This window comes from Sus scrofa, chromosome 7, assembly GCF_054392235.1.
Source record: "Sus scrofa isolate SSC_HxYL_T2T_F1_AM1 chromosome 7, Sscrofa_HxYL_maternal_Yorkshire_Landrace_v2.0, whole genome shotgun sequence".
Lineage (NCBI taxonomy): Eukaryota > Metazoa > Chordata > Mammalia > Artiodactyla > Suidae > Sus > Sus scrofa.
The window spans coordinates 53,418,471-53,432,563 of NC_139389.1; the positions used below are offsets into that span (position 1 = coordinate 53,418,471).

General features: G+C 38.2%; 1 protein-coding gene and 1 pseudogene across 3 annotated transcripts in view; one reads left to right on the plus strand and one right to left on the minus strand.

The window, feature by feature from the left end:
* The window catches only part of LOC110261709 (uncharacterized), a 551,822-nt gene that overhangs the window by 63,308 nt on the left and 474,421 nt on the right, over positions 1–14,093 (plus strand). The window contains exon 3 of one of the 3 annotated variants that reach the window (XM_084968318.1): positions 2,091–4,537. The exons of the other annotated variants lie outside the window; for them this stretch is intronic. Within the exon in view, the coding sequence (XP_084824444.1) occupies positions 2,091–2,156 (66 nt within the window). The 3' untranslated portion in view covers positions 2,157–4,537. Of the gene's footprint in view, positions 1–2,090; positions 4,538–14,093 lie in introns of those variants that run through there. 3 annotated transcript variants of the gene reach the window in all.
* On the minus strand, positions 12,027–12,741 carry LOC100625957 (arginine-fifty homeobox-like; annotated as a pseudogene).

Genomic DNA, 14,093 nt, shown 5'->3' on the forward strand with positions numbered 1-14,093 from the left:
GAGCTGTAAAACAAGAACAACTCTTCCAAGAAAGGAAGAGAGGAGACTTCACATTAGAAGCTTAAAAAAAATTCATGTACCATTTTGGTGAAGTTTTTGTGGATATCATAAAGAGCTAGAAAAAAAAAAAGACTTGCTGGGTGATATAAATGCTGAAGACTGTAGATTCTTCAAGGTTCAAAGAAGAACTTACTGAAAGGAAAAACAGAAGCTATAATAAAATAAGGAAATATGTAGAAATTTTCAATTTAATATTTTAAATTCAATTCAACAAATATGTTATATGCACCAGTGAGGCTCTTAAGGAGACAAAGGAGTCTATAGACTATCCTCTTAAGGATCTCTTAGGAAATTAAAAGATGGGGCAAGAGGAGAAAATGTCACTGATGGCAGAACAAGGGAATGTGTATATTTCACCACCACCTTCTAGTTGCAAGGCCTAGCAACTTGGAGGGACCCTGGACTGGAAGTGTTGTTGAGTACAGATGAATATGAATTCCCTTGGTAGGCTAGAGGAATTACAGCAGCATGTAGCACTGCATTTTTACACAACAGCTGCCCAGAAGTGGGTATTAAGGAGAGGAAACTGTAATAGCTGGCCTAAAACATAAAGTATAATGAAAATATTTTACGGCCAGTTTGGAGCAGCCAGTAATAAAGGTGTCTAGCAATGGTGAAGGAGAATTTACTTTCCTAGAGACTTGCTGGGGTGAGAATTTCCTGCTGTGGTGCAGTGGGTTAAGAATCTGAGTTTAGCAGCTTGGTTGCTATGGAGGTGCAAGTTCAATCCCTGGGCTGGGAACTTCCATATGCTGCGGATACAGCCATTTAAAAAACAAAACAAAACAAAAAAAACTTGCTGGGTGATGAAAATGCTAAAGACGTAGATTCTTCAAGGTTCAAAGAAGAAATTACTGAAAGGAAAAACAGAAGCTATAATAAAAGGAAGAAATATGTAGAAATTTTTAATTTAATATTTTAAATTCAATTCAACAAATATGTTATATGCACCAGTGAGGCTCTAAGGATGAATAAGAAATATCTGAGCCAAGACATGGAAGCAACCTCGACAGAGGAGTGGATAAAGAAGTTGTGGTACATATATGCAGTGGTATATTAGCCATAAAAAAGAGGGAAACACTGTCATTTGCAGCAGCATGGATGGACCTAGAGATTATCATGCTAAGTAAAGTTAGACAGTGAAGGTCAAACATCATATGATATCACTTCTATGTGGAATCTAAAAGAAGGATACAAATAAACTTATTTGCAGAAAAGAAACAGACTCACAGACTTTGAAAACAAACTTATGGTTACCAAAGGGGACAGGTGATGGAGGAGGGATGAACTGGGGTTTGGGACTGGCATTTGCACACTGTAGTCTATGGAATTACTGGCCCACAGGGACCTGCTGCATAGCATAGGGTTCTCTATCCAGTATTCTGCAATAATCTATAGGGGAAAAGAATCTGAAAAAGGAATGGATAATTGTATGTGTGTAGCTGAATCACTTTGCTATGCAGCAAAAATCATCACATTATAAATCAACTATACTTTAATAAACTTTAAACAATTTAAAAGTCTCTGTTTGATAATAAAAATAAGAAATATCTGTATTTTCAGGGAACTGCTAATATACTTAAACACAGTTGAGAGCAAACGTTGTAGTAGTGTAGATTGTGATACGATACACAGGAATAGCATGTGCAGATCATTTTGCTAGGGGCTGCAGGAGATGCAAAGATGAATTCTCACCTTAAGGAGCTTAGTTTACACCAGTGAGGGGAGTTACATCATGCATACAACTAACCTTCACATAAGCAAGGGTGTATTAGCTGCCATCAGAGACCATGTTATCTGGGTTAAAGAAGGTGAGCTCCTATCTGATTAAAGGAAGTAGGAAAAGGGTTCAAAGAGGAGGTGATATTTAGGAACTTTAAAGGATAGAACTTTGTCAGGCTACTAGATGTGTTTAAAAGGTACATAAGTAGAGTAGGGATTATTTTGATTTGGTCAAAAAATGCTTGTATGTATGAGTAAACTATGAGTGACAAATAATCAGTGACATTGTCTTCTCTGGTCTTTTCTAGAAAACTGTAGATAATTACCCTCTTCGAGGCATGGAGAGGACCAAGATAATCTTTGATGTCTTCTGACTCTATAATCTAGTCGTCCTCAAAGTCTGCACCCAAGAAAAGTAAACACCAATTCATTTAAAATAAAATTTATGAGCATACCTAAAAGGACTTGGAAATGTCTTATAAGTGCCTCTATTAGTGATGATAATAATAATAGCAATATATTTTACTAAATTCTCTAAAGCACCTTATGAATAATGAGTTATCATCCCTACGTTTCAGATGAAAAAATACTCAGAGAAGTTTAGCAGTTGTCCCAAGTTCACACAGCCATTAAATGGCAGAGCTAGGACTTCAGACTATATCCTACTAATTCCTAAGACTGTTTTCTTAACCACTACTCAGTACCATCTTATTATTATTATTATTTTTTACTGGAAGCACAATGTACAGAAAGGTTGTGTTGGAATTCCTATTTGTCAATAGTGAAATCCCTAGCTAATGGAAGTAGGGAAGTAATTTGTTAAAGGCAATTGGCCAGCTCACAGAATCTCCAGGAGTGTCAGAGAGTCAAACTTGAAGACTATGCATCAAGATGCATACCCAGTCCCACTGCTGCACTTATTTAGCGCAGGCCCCATGGGGCGCTGCTAACAGTGATGGTGTGTGGAGGTGTGTGTGTGCTGGGACGTAGGCCACTGCTGCTCCTAAGCCCTGGATATTGCAATACTTCTCAGGCAGAATAAGTTCCATGTGCTATGTTATCCCCTTTCTCATTTCACTGTCTTGAAAGTGTTTGCGTGTGTGTCTCATTGGTAGAGCTTAAGTCATATGTCATGACAAATTACAAAGGAATCTGGAAAACAAATGTCTAGCTTGTAACTTGGGGAGGGGAGTTGTAGATTAAGAAATTTCCCATCAAGGAGGGATTTTCAGAAGGTTCTGGCGAACTGAGAATCAGTAGCCGGTAGAGGTTCATTTTGTGTAAGATTCTAACATTTATCTAAATTGTTCTTTATCTGTCTGGAGTTTCCATCAGCTCTTTACTTCCTTGTATTCAGAAGGTGACCTTACCACCATCTCAATTCTAACACCATGCCAGTAGTGACCCAGGCAGTAAAAAATATATCACCGAATTAATTTAGTGGAAACACTAAAACATTCATGGTCTTAAAATTTTTAACAGAAGCCTGTGTTTTCTCCATTAAAAAAATTAATCGGGTAGGATGTCTTTAATCAAAAGACAAGTCAACTGGGTTGCACAAAAGAGCAAATAATAGCATTGTAACTTTACAAATTCTCTGACTTTTAGCTGCTTTTTATAAGCCTGAAAAAAATATCAAAAGCAGTAAAAACTTATATTATTTCTGTCAGTAGTCCTTTTCATAAAATGTTGTGAAAACAATCTCTTTAAGAAGGAAGCAACATACTGAGCGGCAAGCCTCAGTCACAGGAAGTTCATTTTTTCTTTGGCTTACAGCCCAATGCCATCAGAACTAATTAAAAACAGAGCCACACTGGTATGGGGCTCAGTGTTTGGGTTTTACAATAACAGAGTCGCAAAGCAGGGGGATGTCTAATGAGAATAGTTTCTGAGTTTGTTTTGTAGCGTTGGGCAACTATGTCAATTACTGGAACTGCAGCTCAGGGCCAGCACCCATGCTGGGATGTGAGAGAGTCTTATTGCCTTACAGATTGAGCTTCCACTTTGATACATGTGATATGCATGTCACTTGTATACTGGTGCTGCTCCTTGGCTGCAGACTCTATGGGAGGAGGCTGATGCCACCTTGCTGCTCTCGTCTGAGGCCAGATCAAATGTTACCAGGCCCAGATTTCATCTGCATCATTAGCTATGCTCCAGTTAAAACATGAAGCATGTCTTCTGGTTGGGAAATTATTGGAAATGAGGGCTCTGACTTACACAGCCCTGTGTAATGAGCTGCTGGAGAATTAACGTGGGATGGGAGAGCGGGCAGAGAAAGACCAAGGTAAAGAGAGAAGAAGAGCAAAGCAGTATGGCCAATGTTTAGGGCTAAAATATCTCCTTTGCTTTGAATTATGTGTAATAGTAATAAAAGCAGGATCTTTTTCTTTTTCCTTTTTTTTTGATTTGGTTAAAGAATAGAAAATTCACTTTCTCCTTCGCCTTTTTTAAAAAAAAAAGAACTTTTTAATTTTCTCTCTGTGAATATGGTGATCATGATGCCTGGTCTTCTGTTCAATTAGGAAACTGATGAGCAAGAAGGAGGTAGGGTGATAGAAAAAGCTGGTGGTTTTAGATAAGAAATTATCAGTAGGGTACTTGCCATTTTGGGCATAGTCTCTTCAAGTTCACAATTAAATCTTGTGTTCAGGGTGATATTTTTTCCTGTCCTTTATGCAAAACATGGTGGAAAAACATTCCAGTGTCAACCAGTGAATATATTAAAATATAACTGCACTAAAACGTGAACAAATTTTGCATTCATTCTTTTTTATGACTTAGTGCATTTAAAGGTAGTTGAGTTTATTTGTACTGTTTCATTTATATTCCTGTTTCTTATTCTAAGAGTATATGCAGAGAAAACAGATAATTCTAGTCAATGGATTCAAATAAATATGGAAATTTATTAATTAACTTATGTAATCAAGCCATTAGTCATCTCAGTAATTAATCCCTTATGAAATATATACCTAGTTATAGACAATCTTCCTTTATGCAAGCAGGCAAGCATAAGACACATGAAAGTGTTACAGGAACAAGAATCTAAGAGGGTTGATATACATATTCTTGCAATATTTATAGAAATTAATATATATATATATATGTATTTGTCTTTTTGCTTTTTCAAGGGCTGCTCCCGCAGCATATGGAAGTTCCCAGGCTAGGGGTCTAATTGGAACTGTAGCTGTCGGCCTACACCACAGCAACAGCAATGCCAGATCCAAGCCACATCTGTGACCTGCACCACAGCTCATGGCAACATTGGGTCCTTAACCCACTGATCGAGGCCAGGGATTGAACCCGCATCTGCATGTATCCTAGTCAGATTCTTCAACCACTGAGCCACAATGGGAACTCCTATAGAAATTAATCTTAAACATTTAATCATCTTTATATTATTTCTTAATCTCAATGGCAATTGGGCATAAAGAATGATGTATTTAAAAAGTATATGCAATTAATTATATTTTGCAAAATAGAGCATAATTTTATACCTTTTGTTTTCTCCCTTTGATTGCTCTCAAAGGTTGCTCTCAGTGTTCTTCAGTTAATGTCATTATTTCTCCCTGGTAATATGTATAGTGTATGCTTCATTACAGAAATATATATATCTGCCTTGAGAGTTATACATACTGAAACCTAATAGGCTGGGATTTCCTTAATGCCTCTCTTTTTAGCACTTTCTCCCACACCTCCAAGAGTGCTTTATTCAATACCACACAAAACCTTTGAATAGTATTTTGAGCTCACTATTCTGTACCTATGCTTTCCAGTGTCCTGGTTTCTAGAGGGCTCAAAGAACAAAACTGGAAGAAGACCATCAACAGTTTGGAGTGTGACAATAACATGAGGATACAGGGAATGTCATGCTAGAACACTTGGTGATGCTATGGCCAAAAGAAGAGTGCAGTATATTAAAAATGAGCTTTGGAACTCTGGTGCCTGTTAATTTGGACCAGAGAAAGGGACAGGGAAGGCAGGAGGAAAGGAGAAAGATTGGGGCTGAAGGATGTTTTGGCAAGCAGAAACTTCTTCAAGTTAAACTCAGGTCCTGGGACTACACCTGAGGAAGATGGACCAGGCTCCTCCCAAAGTCTCCTTTTTCCAAATAGAAAAGGACTCCATGAACTCCATCTTCAGTACAACATTGGCAGGGAAGTGGTGCTTGCACTACAAATCCTGCAGATGTGCAACATTGACCAAAGGTGGCTGGTGGAGAAGTGAGGTTAGAACACCAGCAGTATAAAGGAAAGGCATTCGATTTTTTTTTCTTTTACTGCAAAAAGAGATTAGAAAACACGAATGTGCTCAGGGGACGTGTGGGAGGTTTGGGTATTTTACAGTTTTTACTTTAGTTCCTGTTTACACTTAACTTCATGGATAAATAGAATCTATTTACATAAGCAATTCTGTAGAGCAGCCACAGTCCCTTGTATAATCCTTCTAATGCAAACAATGATTTTATGAACTATGGCCTTTAGTATTATAATTAGGGAAGGGGAAGGTGAGAGGACAGTCAGTCATTCAATCTGGTGTATATTATATGCCAGGTACTTAATGGCATATCTCATTTATTTCTCAGTAGTACTCTCAAAACAGGAGGTGGGAATTATATTTCATAGGTAAGGAAACTGGGGCTCCAATGGTATTTAAATCAAGGCTATGTAATTTGTAAAAGGCAGAACTGAGGTTTGAATGCAGTGTTCCTGACTCCAGAGGCTGTGTTCTCTCCATTCAACTATCTGTCATTTCCATTTCTATTGTATTTCTTAGGGAATTTGAAAGTCATTATTATCCAATGGCTGTTCTGAAGGAACTTTTAGGCACCCACTACTTTTTTGTTTGTTTGTGTTTTAGGGCCACATTTGTGGCATATGTAAGTTGCCAGGCTAGGGATTGAATTGGAGCTGTAGCTGCCAGCCTGCGCCCCAGCCACAGCAACATAGGATCCCAGCCACAGCAACATAGGATCCAAGCCACATCTGTGACCTACACCATAGCCCAGGGCAATGCCAGATCCTTAACCCACTGAGTGAGGCTAGGGATTGTACCCATATTCTCATGGATGCTAGTTGGGTTCATTACTACTGAGACACAGCAGCAACTCCAAGGTACCCACACCTTAAACAGGAAATTTATCTGTCTAATAAAGATAAAGATAACATCTTTGGTGAGGGCCCACATGATACGATTACACTAGTGTGTGTTTGTGAGGTGCTTTACCACATACGTAGCAAATTTCCAAACATCAATGTAGGAGTTTTCATACAGGAGATTCATGTTTAAAAAGGTTGAAGACAGGTACAAAGAATGCTTCTGGAATTAATTAGAATGATCATATTGGGTTTGATTCCATGCCCCTCTGCATTGTTCAAGGAGTTTGTTGGATTAGAATGTACTTAAAGTGGTAGTTTATGGCAAACTGAGATTTTAGGAAAAGTACTTCTGTGGCCTCTTTTCATCCAACTCTTGTAAGAGACAGATTTCCCTGTGTGAAGGATTTTTTTTTTTTTTTTAACATTCCTGGCCACTGAATCATTGCTAGGATTTTAACATGTTCAATATGATGGTGTCAAGAAGTTGAATAAATGATAAATGGAGATTTTGCGTTCATGCCATCCAAATTTATCGCCTGTCAATTCAGTGGTACCAAGTACTCCTCATTTCCTGTCTAGGGACCATACAATGGCAGTGGTGTGTGGGGTTGGTGTGGTGCTCTTTGAATGTGGCATAATTTCAGAGATGTGAGGTAAGCTTCCCACAGAATCAGGATTCGTGTGCTAAGAACACCTCCTAGTTGGGCAGCAATGTTGCCCCTGGTGCAGAATTCTAATATTGTCATATTCCTCCGGACCGTATCAGTTCTTTCCTTTATAAATCATTTATGACGCTCTCATTGGATGCAAATCATTTTGGGAAGGTTATGAGGAGAGAAAGCCAGACACTGTACTCAACAAAGCTTCAGTCTGCTAGGGCGGTTAAGCCATGTGGAGACAAGTATATTTACAAAGTGATCTCAACAAAGTTCTGGAGGTCCAAGAGGAGATGACATTTTAGCAACTTTGCTGTTCTTTAAACCAGTCATCCCCTTTGGCCCTGAGATATTTGAAGAAAGCAAATATCAATAGACAAATTTTGCTTTTCCAAAAGAAAAATAAAGCCAGCTCTCTTTTTCTGTAGTCTTTTGGAATTTATTTTTTAGTAACTTCTCCATAACATTTGCCCCTGAATAATTACTGTTAGTGGTACATGTATATGGGGAAAGTAAATAGTTGCACAGACTAGCAGGATGACGTGAGATCCTTCCGCCTCATGGGAACATATAGTCATTACTGCAGCTATGACCTCATCCAAAACAGAAGTAGGGAATGTTGGGGTATCAAAGGAATTCTTCTGCTTAATGTGAATTTGGTTTGTTGGTCTATCTCTTAGTGTGACCTCAAATTCATTCACTGAAAATAGATACAGAAGAGCCTAATATAATGAAGGTTTCATTGGCGGTGGTCCTATAAACAGTTGAAACTATCTTTTTATGTCCTCTCATTATAGATCTTGAGGAAGGAACCCACTACAATGAGGTCCCTTGACCCAGCACTAGCAATTTTATATGGGTTTATTTTAGTACCATCAAACTTTGTGATAATTAGCACCAAAAAGTTCTCCTTAATCAAAACTTAAGAACTGCCTCCAAAATATTGAGTATTTCAAAGACCAGCAAGCCAAAAGCATTAGAATAGAATAATCATGCCAGTGGTATGGTGGCTGACTTGCCTCTTATTGTGGCTTTACTCATGAATGGTCAGAATAGAGGAAATACAATACGAATTGACCGGATTGTTTGGAGTTTAAGTGGGAGTCTGTAGCATGCATTTTCCTGAATATTAAGGCTGAGTAAAGAATGTTGACTGAGGTGGGAATGTAATGGTGCAGCTGCTTTAGAAAATAATGACTGAACACTGTAAACCAGCTATAATGGAAAAAGATAAAAATCATTATACAAAAAAAAAAAAAAAAGCTGGCAGTTCCACAAATGGTTAAACATTTATGACCCAAAAATGTCATAGCATATTTATGACCCAAAAATGTCATAGCATATTTAGAGCAGTTTTATTCATAAGAGCCCAAAGCAGAAACAACATAATGTCCATTGACTGATGGGTGTATAAACAAAATGTGGTATATCTATGTAATGGAGTATTATTTGACAATATAAAAAAATGTAGCATTTATACATGTGATGACAGGGATGAACCTTGAAAATCTTAAGTGAAAGAAACTAGTCACAGTGCAGCACATGTTGTATCATTCCATTTACATGAAATGTCCGGAATAGGCAAATGTATAGAGTAAGAAAGCAAGTTAGTGGTTGCTGAGATCTGAGAGTGGGATTAGGGAATCAGAGGGCAATGGCTAAGGGGTGCAGGAGCTTTTGGGGAGTAATGAAAATGTTTTACATGGTGGTGGTGAGTACACAACTCTGTGGATAACTAAAAGCTACTGAACTGTACAGTTTGAATGAAGTGTTTGGTACATGAACTATATCTTGGTAAAGCTGTTTAAAAGAAAAGGGTATTGCCTGTATACACAGCCTGGGTGTGTAAAACCAAACCACTTTATATTATCAGTTTTAAAACCCTCACTGGTATTATGCTAACCGACCTTTGGTCTCTTTTAATAAAGATTTAGTAAGACTTGTATTCCACTTTATAAGGTGGGTATATGAGAGCTGGGGGAGCTATCTGATTATTACATGTAATACACCGGCAATGCTTTTGGTCACTATGTAAAAGAAACCCCTTTTAACCATGAAAAAAATCTGACTGAAGTCATTCACAAGAGAACCATATTTATTTCAGAAGTATTTTGTAAAGGCAAAAGTAATTGGCAATAATATATATTGAACTTGTAAATATTATATATACTTCATGAAGTTAGGTCTGAAACTTCTGGGCTTTTGTCATGTGATACTGCATTTGAACTCTGTTCTTATAGCATGAGACCTCTCGAATTCATAAACATTAACAATTGTTTTTAGCTCTTTAGGACTATACATAGAATATGAGATGTGGTTGTCATATGCTCTGTATCACACAGCAAACCATAGAACTGGGACATTGGTATTCTGCTTACACCATATTAAAGTACTGCTTGGCAAATATGAACAGACCAATATATTTTTTCTTTTTCCTACTCCTTTGATTAACTATATAGGAAGATGTCAGTAGTAGAAAAAGGCCTTGATTTTTCTCAAAATTAAAAAAAAATCTCAATGTCTATGAAAACAAATAAAATTCTAAAAATATCAACAGTAAAAACAACTCAAGATATCATCTTTAACTTGGGTGCAGTCAATAACTTGAGCATGTAATTGTTAAGGATACATTTTCTTTCAAGAAATACGTGTATAGGTTGATCAAGTAGTATGCTGGTAAATGATTCACAACAAGCTTTCTGTGAAAAAAGAAGTTCCAGTCTGTAGCCACAGAACTATGATTTCCACCATGATTTCAAGCCACCTGTGAGATGTCTCTCATATGCAGGTGGGCACAGACACACAAAATGGCTCTTGAGAGCGTGAATAAGCTGGGTGCTTCCTAACACACATACACAAATACACAGACACATGTAGTTGTGCACGGGCATAAATGCACCATCATTCATAATTTAAATAACTCTGTTGGGAATTGAGATGTTCACCAACATGTTTTTCTTGATACACACAAAGCTATTTAAAATTTCACCAAGTTGGAGGTTTCTTTTTCAAAAAGTAAATGATCAAATCCCTTGCTTATGATATAGAATACACTTCAAGAAATGTAATTGTTTATGGATCATTCAAAATCAATTGCCAAAGTAGTAAAGCAGGACTCAGGTTCTCATTCTGACTCAATCACTAAATAGGTATGGATGTTGGGGTGTAAGAGAAGAGAGACAGGGAGAAAGACAGAGACAGACCACCTTAATTGAGCATCACCTCAGTGATCTCCTTAGGTCTTGATTTCCTTCACTGTCAATGAGCAGTGAATTAGATAAATTTCATGGTCTCTTGCATTTCAAGCTGATGAATGTAGTCATTATGAATTAATAATATATGCCAAAGTACTGGTCTCAGTGCATCATGATTCAAGTGATTATACCTGTTCCTCAGGATTGCTTTCTTTAGCTGTTTTTCATACTACCCTTATTTTTGCTCTTAATCTGTAGATTTCCTTTGCCCACCTTTAGTTTGTTGCTTCTAATCTCCTATGGGCTTGAGAGAAGCAAATTTATAGGAATGGTTTGTCAGCCATGAGCAATAACTGAGGGGCTGACTCTCCAAAGAAGAGTGCTGAGTGCTAGATCATGTCATGAAATGTTTTTTTTTTTTTTTTCATTGAGAGGTACTTATTTTATTATGTCTCTTTATTCTTGATTTTGAGAAATGCTTTTCATTCTGTAGGTTAATCATATAGCTGGAAAATATAGCCTAAATGTCATTTTAAAAACTTGACTGTTGGAAACATGAGTTTATAACCTGCTGCCAATGAAAGTGGATGACAGCATTCCTGTCATGGCTCAGCTGTTAATGAACCCAACTAGTGTCCGTAAGGACATGGGTTTGATCCCTGGACTTATTTAAGTGGGTTAAGGATCTCGTGTTGCCATGACCTGCCATGTAGGTCCCAGACACTTCTTGGAGCCTGAGTTGCTGTGGCTGTGGTGTAGGTGGCAGCTGCAGCTCTGATTCGACCCCTAGTTTGGGAACCTCCATATGATGAGGGTGCAGGCCCCCCCCAAATAAATAAATAAATAAACAAATAAATAAATACGAATGACGCCTGGAGTTCTCTGGTGGCCTATGGTTAATGATCAGTCTTTGTCATTGCTGTGATGCAGGTTCAATCTCTGGCCCAAGAACTTCCACAGCCAAAAAGAAAAAGAAGAAAAAGAAAAAGAAAAAGAAAAAGAAAAAAGGATGAGCCCTAAAGGCTGATGACCTTCTTTTAAAAAGTCAAAGATAGTTTTGTGAAGAGGGAATTTTGGAGTCTCATTGGCCATCTAAGGGACTAGAAAGGCCTTCTCTAGGGAAACTTGTGGGGCTGATTGTGTAATACTGAGCTATACTTGGGGGAAACTAGTTTTTACAACATTTGCATGGACATCAAATCAAGACTGAGCCAGATATTTGGGTTAAGACAAACAGCCATATACAAGATGCAAGAAGATCCTTTTCTGTAATGTCTGATTTGTTAGTACTTTGATCAGAGAAAGTCCACCATACTGGAGGGCTTCTGGAATTCCAGTCTGTCTCTTAGACTGTAGGCTGCAAAGCTCCAGCTTATCATGCTGAACCAGGTTTGCTTGGGAGATAAACCTACAGCTGGGCTGGCAAAGATGCTAAGAGAAGAACTCTGTTCCAACTGGGCCTTGTTGGTGAGAGATACTGATACAGAGAGTAGAATGAAGAACTGTCTATCTCATCCTCATCAGGAAAACTGTACAATTCCTAATTCGGTCTATGTCATAGGCATCAGAGTATAAAGCAGGAATGGAGGCCACTAGTCTCTCCAATTGAGGATCTTACATTTGAACATCGCTTGTAGGACTCTCAGTGATGATAGAGTTCCCTGCCCACTGGAAAGGGCCTACAGGTTGAACTGAGAGGAAGCTAGAGGAATCTGAAACTTCAGGGAAAAAATAATGAGGACTAGTTGATGCTGTGGGTATCTTCTTGGCTGGAAGAGTCTGGTTTGGTGGCTTGAGTGATTGCTGCTGCTGTTGCTGCTGCTGCTTCCTCATTTTGAACCACCAGTTCCTGAACCAGATCTTTATTGTTGACTCTGGTAGGTTGAATTTTAAACCAAGTTTTCTCTGAAGATTTTTGTCTGGAAACATGTTGTAGCCAAACAGAGCCTCCAGTGCTTCATGCTGTGTGGGGGTGAATGAGATACATTTGTGATGCTTTTTCCATTTCATGTGACCAGCTGGAAGTTCATGCTGGAATCATCTGTGTAGACAAAGGGGTCTGGCTGGTGATTCTCTTGGGCCATTTTGCTCCTTGGGAGTGCTGACATCTGGCAAGGACAAATATATTACCTGCCTTCTACAGCCTGTGTTCATGTAGGTGTGGTGATTCTGTCACGAATTCCCTTGGAATGCCCACTCTCAAGCCTGCTTGATATGTCTCTCTGGAAATGCAGTTCCTGCGGTGTCTCATGAAGTGTTTCTTGCTCAGAATTTTACAGTGATCGGAGAGCTGAAGTTGCTAGGTAAATTTATCTGGGTGATTTAATTATATCTTTACAGTGCATTTTTATTACTTAGTGGTTATACTGTATTTTGGTTATATTGCAATATAGTTGATAGTTTTTAACAGAGGGAATTTCAAGAAATGTGGGTTTTCTTAGTGGGCAGATTTTAGTTTTTAACAGAAGGAATTTCAAGAAATTCAGGTTTACTTAGGGGACAGATTTTTAAGAAATCTAATTTTTATATATAGAAAAGTCGAGGAAGAGATATTATCTCAAAGCTACATTGTATATTTAAAGCAGGAGGGTTGTGGCTCAGTGGATTAAGGACCCACTGTTATCTCTGCGAAGATGCGGGTTTGATTCCTGGCCTCACTCATTGGGTTAGGGAACTGGTGTTGCAGCAAGTTGTGGCATAGGCTGCAGATGTAGCTTGGATCTGGTGTTGCTATGGCATAAGCCGAAGCTCTGATTCGACTCCTGGCCTGGGAACTTTTATATGCTGCAGGTGCAGCTGTAAGAATTAAAAAAAAAAGCAGAAGAGAGATTAGAATTCAGATTTCCTCATTTTAGGACCATTCACACATTCCTAATTCATCATCTACCTAAGAGTTTCAGTAAATGGGTCATGGTACCTACTCTGAAGAAAATTTTATTTCCAGGGACTTCAAAATAGATACATAAAATTCAGTGTCACATTCTATTCTTTAAAAGTAGTTTGGTTTTGAGTCACCTTCTCTGGTGAGAAATTCCAACTCAGTCATTCTTGTGGGTTCCCTGTTTACGTTAAGGTTTATGGGTCTTGAGCAGAACCAAAGGTGATTACAGGCCTTGGCTAGTGACCACCTCTGCCCATTGATCCTCTTTCCAAACAGGTTCCATCTTCAGTTGTTCTCCATAGTAATTTTTAGATTTGAGGGTCATTGTTGCTTTCACACCACATTTGGGACATGGGGAATTTTTCAGAGTTTGTAGTATTGCCATTTCTAAATTTTTTAAAATGCTTTTTTTCTTGAAGGTCTTGTGTCCCTTGTTTTTCACTCCTCTGGGACAAGAGATCTGTCTCCTTTCTCCAAGTCA